The sequence below is a fragment of the Carex rostrata genome, chromosome 10, assembly GCF_964058835.1.
Source record: "Carex rostrata chromosome 10, lpCarRost1.2, whole genome shotgun sequence".
NCBI classification, from domain to species: domain Eukaryota; kingdom Viridiplantae; phylum Streptophyta; class Magnoliopsida; order Poales; family Cyperaceae; genus Carex; species Carex rostrata.
The window spans coordinates 11,866,682-11,877,007 of record NC_135927.1 but is presented as its reverse complement, the minus strand read 5'-3'; the positions used below and the strand labels follow the sequence as shown (position 1 = coordinate 11,877,007).

Below are 10,326 nucleotides of genomic sequence, written 5' to 3'. Positions count from 1 at the left end.
TCTTTATTTCTATTTGATTTTTTATATATTGAAAGTCATTATTGTGTATCACAATATTTAACAAAAAAATATTCATTACTAATATTTAGAAAATATTAAAAAATGTTGAAGAAACAATAGGGAAAAATGGAAAATAGCTGTTGAATTACAGCCCACCCTTTGAAACAGCTGTTATGCGTGATACCCCCCTTGTTGAAGAGAAGACGAAGTAGAGAAAGCTAACCTAGATTATCTGACATTCAATATTTTTCTGTTTGCTTGATAATTTGGAAATTATAGAAAAGGACAAGGTGTAGTAGAAATTTCAATATTCAACAAAGTAATTTTGTCTCATTTTTGTACGGGGTTTTACTATCCTATTTCACATGTTTCAAATCATTTCTTGTTTCTTCTCATATCATTTATACTATGTTCCTCCACCTCTGAATACAACAGAAGACACTCGAATTGGAGGAAAGCCGAGCAATTTTGATTCGAGGAAGAGGACGGGAAACCACCCAGCCGATACAAGGAGATATAACCCGTATACTTGGTACAACCCAAGTTATATAGCTTAGATGCCTTCATGTGGTTGTTGCTTTGTAATGTGAAGTTTTTGGTTGTTCTAGTTGTTTTAGTTAAAAATTTGTTGTAATGTCTTGTTTCTTTGTTTCCTGGTTATATCCAGATATTTTGTATATGTTTTTTGGCTCTAGATGTTTGGAGCTTGAAAGCATTTACACACTCTGGTTTTGTCACATCCCCGGACAACCCGCCGCGCATTTATGCGCTAGGCGTTAAGCACATCACATACATCATCAATAAAAACATTCAACAAGCCACTTTATTTAAAAATAAATGGAGTTCACAAACAAACAGAAAAGAGACAATATGTCAGACATGGCTAGTCAAACAGTCACTGCCATGTCCACACAATATATTGTTCATACAAATATAAAATAAACAGAGAGTGGCTATCTTAACAACTTCCGCTAATTTCCTCACCCGCGGCCTTCCTCCATGCTTTCTTCTTCGTTTCCTGGAACCCACATAACAGGTGGTACGGTGAGAGATCGAACTAATTCTCAGTGCGGGATTTAGTTCCAGCCCGGTGCTTTTACAAATCAATGCATTTAATTCCCCAAATAACATAAAAAGAAGGTTTTTGAATTTTTCCCCATGTCCCTATCAATTCGGATATGCAAATCACTTTAAAATAACCAGTTTTTATTCCCGCCCCTTTTTAACTCATTTCAAAAGGTTTTAAAATTCCACACTCTGGGAATCCATGCCCGTACGTGAAAACCCGGCGAATCGCCACGCAAGGACGACCCGATTATCACACTCTAGATGGGCCATTTCGGGGACCCATCCGGCGAACCGCCGCGAATTTGGCGACCCGTTCTGTTCTGTTCTGTTCTGTTCTGTTCTGTCCTGTTCACACACTGGGCTGCCACACATGGACAGCCCGCTTTTCAAAAACACATGCAGAGCCGCCTCACACGGACGGCCCCAATTTAAAACGATTCATTCAAGTTCCCCATTCTCAAATTCACAATTCAATTCCTATCAATTCAATTTCATGCATCAAGAGTTCCTATCATGCAATTCTACACAAATTCAAACGATTGTTCGACATTCACAACATGCAGTTTATCCACCAGATTAAGAAAAAGGACTACTTACCTCAATCCATGCATTTTTTTGTATTATTTGTAAAAAGACCAGGAACCCGCACCTGTATTTTCAGTGCCTTCGTTTGAGCGGTTGTCAGGATCTCGCGTATTCTCAGCGTCTCCTAAATTCACGCGGTTTGCTCCTAAGTTTTAAACGCTTAATTAACTTCTTATTTCTTTTTAAATCCAAAGAATTTATACATAATTAAAACCCTCAATTCAGTTTCCCCCACAATTCAATTTGGTATTATTAAATTGGTATTAACCTTGACCCTCGTACTAATTTGATTGACTTTAAAGAGGGAAGGGGTTCGGTTCGGATATTGGGTTATTGGGTTTAGGTTTTGGTTTCCTTACCCCGTATATTAAATCGGCGGTTCCGCTTGCCGGTAAGCGGGCCGAGGGTTAGAGGGGGGCGGCCCCCCTTACAGGGGTCTTAGGGGGCTTGCCCCCTGAAGAAAATTTTGGTTCATAGGATCACACTCTAGGGTTAATGGGTTTCGGGTCTAGGGTTAATGGGTTCGGGTCTAGGGTTAATGGGTTCGGGTCTAGGGTTTGGGTTCGGGTCTAGGGCTGTGGTTCGGCCAGCAGGGGTCCGGCTAGGGTAGTGGCCGGCGGCAGCGGCAAGGGGAAGAAGAGAGAGAGGGAGGGGTTCGGCCAGGGGGCTGTCGGCCTAGGGGGCTGGCGGCCTTGGGGTTGCTCAGGTCAGCGGCCAAGGGTGGGGCTCGGGTCAGCGGGTCAGCAGCCAAGGGAGAGAAGGGGGGCGGCGGCACAAGGGAGAACAAGAGAGAGGGAGGGCCGGCGGCATCCAAAAAGAGATGGGGGGGGCGGCCAAGAAGAGAGAAAGAGAAAGAGAAAGACTTACAGGAATAATTGAAAATGAAACAATTGGGAATGAGAAGAGAGGAGAGACTTTGGTTGGTTATATTATTGGATGTGGGCTAAACTTAGGATTGCATTTTTTTAATTTGGGCTTACTAATTGGGCTAAGAAATGCATAATTAAAATTTATATGCAGAATTTAGATATAACTTTCATGTAAATTAATAAAACGTTTTGCTATTTATTTTCTGAACTATATATATTATTCTTATTTTTATTTTGATTCAAATTGGATTCTAAATTTAAAATATACCCGAATTCAGAAGCGTTACAGGTTTCTAATAAAATCGGTGGGTTTTCCCACTTTCTAAAAAAAAAAAAAAAAAACGCATGAGTGTTTAAAATTCACACTAGATTAAAATAAATAGTCTAAGTCTATGGATGTAAACGTATGAGATATAAGAACAAATTGGGGGTGTTCGTAGGGGTGCAAACGGGTCGGATATTACCCGTCCAAATCCGGATCCGTATCCGAATTTTTGCGGATTCGGATACGGATAGTTGCGGATTCGGATACGGATATGGATTTTTTTTATGCGGATTCGGATACAGATACGGGTTGAGTTTCGGAATCGGATACGGATACGGATACGGATACGGATAATTATCCGGATCCGGATATTTTAATTTTTCGGATATCCGGATAGGAATAAGCTAGCATGATATGCATAGCATAGAACCCCTCCATGCAACGGCTCGGATTTTGAGTTTTCAAAATCCTAATGGTCGATCCGAACCGTTCATCTTGTTCTCCATATTAATATGTGTTTGGAGACCAAATTTTATATTTTTTGGAATTTTTTTACTATTTCTTTAGATTTATTGAAAACCGTTGTTTTCAGCAAATCTGGACCATAAAAAACAGTAATTTTCAATAAATCTAAAGAAATAGTAAAAAAATTCCAAAAAATGTAAAATTTGGTCTCCAAACACATATTAATATGGAGAACAAGATGAACGGTTCGGATCGACCATTAGGATTTTGAAAACTCAAAATCCGAGCCGTTGCATGGAGGGGTTCTATGCTATGCATAGCATGCTAGCATATTCCATCCGGATATGTTAAGATTTGAGAAAAAAATTTGTGTCTATTTATTTTTTGTATTAGAATATCTTTTGTGTTGGTATTTTTAATTAAAGTTATAGTTATGTTGGTGAATTTTAGTTAATCAGATATATATTTTGTAATGGTGTAACAAGTTAATTAGATATATATTTTGAATTAGAAATCCGAATTATATCCGTATCTGTATTCGTATCCGAAAATATCCGATCCGTATCTGTATCCGTTTAATATCCGATCCGTATCCGTATCCGGTTACTATCCGATCCGTATCCGTATCCGGAAAAAAATACGGATACGGATATCGGTTGAGCACTATCCGATCCGTATCCGATCCGTTTGCACCCCTAGGTGTTCGGCAGCTAGGATTAAGAGGCAGAGGCTTAAGAAATTAAGCTTCACTAAGGAACTCATGTTCGGCAATATAGATGGATTAAGAATGTAGGATTAAATGAGTAAAAGATATTATTTATTACTAGTTAGAATTGAGCGTAATAAACCAATAACAACCCATAATACAGCAGAGCATTCAACCATTGTTTTTTTATGGAATAAATCAATCCTTGACCAAAAGGCACTGCGCACAAACAAAAAGCAGTGAAGCTCTGTGTCTTTGTGTATCTGTCTCCTTCTTCGTCACCAGCAAATTAGTCACTCAAATCACTCAAGCAAGCATAGAGAAAGGAAGAGGTGAAGCTCTGGGGCGGGATTGAGACAAAGAGATGATAATTTCGTAGCCAAAGAACAAAGATAAATAAATGCAAAAGGAGAGACCATTTCAGAGAGGAAGCAAGGAAAGAGAAGTACCTTGACAGATGTCTATGGAAAGAGCATTTCGGTGCGAATGTCGTAGGGCTATTGGATAAGAGTTCCGGTTATTATATCGTCGTTAATCTTCGTCGGAGATAATGGTTTTCTTTCTTTGCCGCATCTAGGGAATCGTGCTATTGAGAGAGAAGAAAGACAATAAAAAAATGAAAAGAAAAGAACAGTATCCAAAGAGGTCACTTTTTGAGGCTAATATTGTCTGAAAAGTTCGTATTTTAGCTGTTAAGGAGATGCAAAGGAGATGAAGTTCTTAAGGAGACGTGGAAGTCGCCTTAGTTAAGGAGGCCACTAATCTCCATAAAGGAACACCTGTTCGGCAGCTTTAAGGGCATAAGGAGTCTAAAGGAGGTCTAATTCCAGCTGCCGAACAGTTACACTGTGATTAAATCGTATTCTAATCCGTTATAATTTTTTGGATATCCATTGAATAGCTCATCTAATTGGAATATCTGGTTTATTTCCAGAGATGGCACAAGCCTTGAACGGGCTTATATTTTACATTTCTTTTATAACCGGGCTGAAAAGCCCATTTTTTGATTAAAAAGGCCTGGGCTCAGTTTTTTTTAGATCATACGAAACATAGAGTTGGTTAATTCTTAGATCTCGGCTCCTGAATCCGGTCTACGCATTAATTGGAACACCAATCAAGGTTCTCCTTTCCGCCTCGTTTGCTCCTCGTCGAGCTCGCCGCTCTCTCCTTCATCTCATAAAAAAACGATGTACGATCCGTCGGAGCTTCAAAATCTCCCCATAGACATCGCGTTTGCTCGTCTTGGAGGTGCTTTATTTTACTTTATTTCTATTTTAGCTCCGTTATATTTTTTCGTATCATTTTTACTGATTTGTTTTGTTTATTTTCCAAAATTGTTGATTGTTTTTGGTAGAATGGCTGGTGGATCGAAAGAGAATACCTCAGGATTGGAGAAAGCGTCTAAATGCTATAAGGTCTCGAATTTCATCTGTGTTCCCTTCACTGCCTCGTGATCTCGATCCATTCTTTCTAACCCTTGACGCTGATTGTATGTATCTAAACTTAAATCTCTTTTAAAGATGTGCTAGATTGTGTTAAGTAGGAGTTAACTTGGTTGAGTTGGTTTTGGTTTGCATGTGCCAAAATTAGGAAGTTAATAGCTTTCAGCAGTGATGAGCTTTGTCTTGAATGCCATCCTGGTATCCAACAGAAGTATATGTAGAGACTTATAAGTTGTGCCTGTTGTTTTTACTGATGTAAAGTCTTCTATTCTGTTCAATTGGAGAAACTGTTTGTAATTAGTACAGTTAGAATATAATTGTGTTGATGCTATGCAAAAAGTTATCAATTTGAGTGTTGAGTTAAAGTCTCTTTATTCAACTCAGTGTTGAGATCCCAAGCAAGCCTCAATTTTTCAGTTGATAACTACTGTAGAAAAAATTTGAGACAATGGTATTTTGTTAAATCTGTATTGCTGATTATTTTATTTGATTGATGTTTTGAAAAAAGTTTCAGATTTGACACTGGCTACTGAATTCAGTGTCACGGCTCAAGCTAGCCTGAAATGGTGCATTTAAATTTTAGTATTGCAAAAGGGTTGAGATGATTAATTCATTTGTTAGTCGAGTTTAAATAATAATCAAATGGCCTCAATTCTATACTAGATGGGCTCTTTTTTATTTTCCTTCTGATAATGAAAATTTGGTATGTTGCATTAAGGATAGCTTCATTCTTTAACAGTCCAACATTACTGAGCTCAATATATCACTATCACATTTGATTTGAATTTGCAAAATGTAAGTGTATGAACTTTTTAAGATGTGCTGTTGTGATATTTTTTTTTAGCAATAGGATATACAGAAGCAAAACAGATATACAACATCCTGTTGAATTCTTCTACAGAAAGCACGCGCAATATTTTTGGGCGCCTCTCTGGTTCTGCTGTAAGCTTCTCTCTTTGAAGTGTGTGTGGCCGTTCATTAACCTGTTTCTGTTTTTGTGTGTGTGATTATAAGTAACAACTTTTCACAGGGTGACTGGGAAGCCATAGTAAAATCATTTGAGAAGGATCACATTTTCTTGGGAGAAGCCGCTCAGATTATGGTTCAAAATGTCAATTATGAAATGTATGCTCTCTCTCTGCCCTATGTCTCTCTCTCTCAATCCATTCTATTATCATTTTTTTATTTACATTTTCAATTAATCAGTGATTCTTATTAAAGCCCCTACCAGAGAAAGCAAATTCAAAAGATCCAACAGCAGCTGGCTGAGCTGGATCGAAAAGAGACAGAAATTAAGAGGAATGCTGCTCTTTCTGCAACTAAATATACTGAAGCTTGTCAAGAACTAGGGTTAAAGGTCTGTAAATTTTTTCATATTAGTGTATATTTGATGTGATATATATCCAGAAAATCTGGGCATTCATTGAGCAAAATCAGATTCGGGGTGGAAATAGGCTTTGAATATGAGGGAGGCTAAACATGACCCCAAAAAGTTATTTTATGCTATATTATTTCCTTCTTTTTTGTAGTGGTTTCTTTTATGGTTCAAATTAAATTAGGAAAGTAACACCAGGCCACGATAATATTGATTTCTTAAATAGGAGGGCTTAACATGCCAATTAAACTCTAATATGTATATGCATTTATCAAGATTTCAATAATAATGAGGGTAGCTTAGCCACCCCCCTGCTCTATATTGAATCCGCCCCTGGGAGTGGGTTGGTTAGAATTTTGTTTATTCAAATTTAAATGGGTTAGGCTTGACTAGATTGCCAGCTGTTCGTGAAATTCTTATCTTACTTCACTGATTTAACTATCAGGCCAGGTCAAATCTTGATGCTTTGGTGTGTACATATATTTTTAACTGAAATTAAATTTAAGTGCTGACCTTACCTGATATTAGGTCTTATGTTGATTTATTCTGAACCAGTTAGATCTTTTGTTAAGCCCAGTCAGATCTGTATGGTTAAAAATTGTACGTCCTACTGCAAAAGAAGTATTTTTTCTTTGTTATTTAGGTTTTAAGTGTATATTATGAACTGGTCTTTTATACTAGCCATCTAAAATCTTGCATGATACTTATACAGGGGGAAAATGTTAGAATGGAACTCATAGAGACGGCCAAGACCCTGCCTGAAACGTTTGAGAAAATAATGTTGGTTTTAAATGGTGATCTGCTGTCTAAAGCCATGGAGTATTACACCAACTTCGTAAAAGAAGCTCATACAGAGAAAGAGGTACAAGTCTTTTGGGTAACGATAATGCACTATGCATCTGAAAGTATATTCTGGTACGGATAATTTTGCATTTTCCATCCAATATTCAACAGTACCTGCATGTAATACCCTATATTTCTCTGGTCATATTCCAGTAACCACCATTGTAGTGGGATTGATAATGATGTATCCTGCTAGTCAATACCAAACTTTTTGTAGCTCGTCTAATTGATATATTTTTTCACTTAAAATTTAGAAAACTCCAGGTGCTGTTCTTCAAAATCTGCATGACTTCCGACAGAATCCGCCATCTCTCCACGTGTCAGTTTGTGCTGAGGTACAGAATTCTCTAGTTGAGGATTCAAAATCAAATCAAAATCTTGATTTAAATTCCTCCATTGACGGTATTGACTGGAATATAACAATGGATGGAGCTCAAATTGACTGGGACATCGGTGCAGTCGAAGAACAATCTGAAGAATCTGGGAACATGCTTGGTATACATGAAATTGGTGACTCAAATGTAGAAAAAGGTGATCAATTATCAGATAAAGTTGAAGGGATAAATTGGGATGTTGGTATTGAGGATCTGAAATTGGAAATGGAGGCTCCAGTCCAAGATGCAACTACTGAGGAGAATGTGTGTGGTTTGGTTGAAACTGGTGCCAGTGGACATGAAGAGAGAAGCCAGTTGTTAGGGACTGATTACAGGAACAAAATTATGGATGATTTATTCGAGGTACTTCTCTCTGGCTTCCTTTGGAATTTTCACTTGTGAAATGAATAATTTGCACACTGATCATGTAGCCTTCTTTCATAATCAATTCATCCACAATTTGCATTTTGCATGGATTATTAACCGAGCATAACAATAGCCAATTAAATTGTCTTGACCAACTAAGATCTAGAAATTCATTTGGGATTATGCTACATTAAATTAGGATCACAGTACTTGAAAATTGTAAAATGATTATATTGTAGACATCGATGCATCTTGAAACATGTTGTAGGTATCGCTATGACTATTGAGCCTAACAAACTTAAGCTTTTCATTGTTTTTACCTTTTGGTAATTGTTGTTGTCTATATTTATTTTGATTAGATTCAAAAGTGTGCTTCTTTGAGTCTAGTTGGCTTAAATTGATGTCGAGTGATAATAACTGAACATCAGTTGAGAGAAAAATGTAGGTTCAGTCCGGCTCATTTGCAGAAAAAAGAAGAAGAAAAAAGTCCCTGAAACTGGTAGCTTATTGACAATAATTGAAGTGTTTGGTCTTTTATAACTCGGACTGTCTTTTCACTTCATCAGATTAAGGCATTCTTATACCAGAGATTGATGGAACTAAGGAGTGAAGATACGATGTCTTTGCAAAACCAAGTCCAGGCCGTAGCCCCTTTCGTGCTACAACAATACACTTCTGACACATTAGAGGCTATTTTAGCTAATGTCTCCTCTGCCATTTCTCTTCTGACAAACAGGAAAACTCGTGACCTAATTATGATTCTGAACTCCAACAGGTAAAGGATATTTACATTTTCTCCTATTTAAATTATTTTTTCTGTCTGTATAGTAATTAGTAACCCCCAGATGTGCAATTGAGCCCAACTTTGTTAAAGTCTTGTCTTAATCAGTTCTTGATTGAAAATGAGGCATAGGTAAATCCTAAACTAGATGCTAAATTTTTTTTTTTGTTATTGTAGCTTACCATAGAATTGTTTTTTTTGGAAGGTTTCTAGATAGATTGGTAAAGTCATTAGAGGAAAAGAAGCAGCATGAGGTGAAACTAAGAGAGAGTCTGAACGATTTATCTGTTAGACGCATGGAATTACAAAATTCTCTCTCTTCTTCCTGGCCTAAGCAGGTTTTATTTTATCACATTCCCTTTTTTTGTTGTTGGGGAACGTAAAAATGTTATATATTTCTCTTCACAAGGACAACATTTTTTTCTTCTAAATAGTAAATACATAGGGCATTTCTTTCGGAGAAAATTGTGGTGATATTGCTTATTATTTGCTGAGAGTAGATGTTCTATATGTGTTGTTGATCAATTTTTAATTATCTCAGGAGGTTGCGATTGCTAAGACAAGGGAGCTAAAGAATCTATGTGAAACGACCCTATCTTCTATGTTTGATGGAAGACCAGTTCATATAATTGGAGAAATTAATGCAGTGATAAATTCTAGCATCCATCAATGAGAAATCGATAATTTTTTGGCAGCACCTTTTTTGTCTGACAAGTACTTCATGTCTATTTAAGTTTTTCAACCTAATGATAATCTAATATTTTACCATTCACCCAGTTTTAGTAATTCTGTGCTCAAAACATTTTTTTTTCTTGTTCTGCTCTTGAATGGTTGTGTCATAATAATGAATGATGCTCATAATTCATTCTTAAAAAATGACATCTACATAATATATTGTGCTGCACTACTGCAATTTCGAATGATTAACTTAATGACAATATGTCATTGTGTGCTTGTGCATATATCTTAATATATACTTAAATTTGGAAGAGTACAATCCAATTCGATTGCTATGCTTGACGCCTATACATAGTTCCTAATGCATTGCTATCTTGGGGAATATCAAATAACATGAAGTATGCCAACTTACAATGTGTTTAAAATTTACCGACCTTGAAACAATTGTTAGAAATATGGGTCTTCACTCTTCACCACTGATTAAGTGGAGGCTAGATAATTACACGTGG

The 10,326-nt window shown here is 37.0% G+C and overlaps 1 protein-coding gene across 1 annotated transcript; it reads left to right on the top strand.

Annotated features, from left to right (window-relative positions):
- Positions 1–5,048: 5,048 nt before the first annotated feature.
- LOC144560774 (CDK5RAP3 protein homolog) lies at positions 5,049–9,908 on the top strand. The gene is made up of 10 exons (XM_078310022.1): positions 5,049–5,206; positions 5,313–5,447; positions 6,245–6,342; positions 6,431–6,525; positions 6,622–6,757; positions 7,488–7,637; positions 7,873–8,355; positions 8,925–9,133; positions 9,345–9,477; positions 9,681–9,908. Exons 1-10 carry the CDS (start codon positions 5,146–5,148, stop codon positions 9,810–9,812), a joined length of 1,632 nt encoding a protein of 543 aa, XP_078166148.1. The 5' UTR covers positions 5,049–5,145; the 3' UTR covers positions 9,813–9,908.
- The last annotated feature ends 418 nt before the right edge of the window (positions 9,909–10,326 follow it).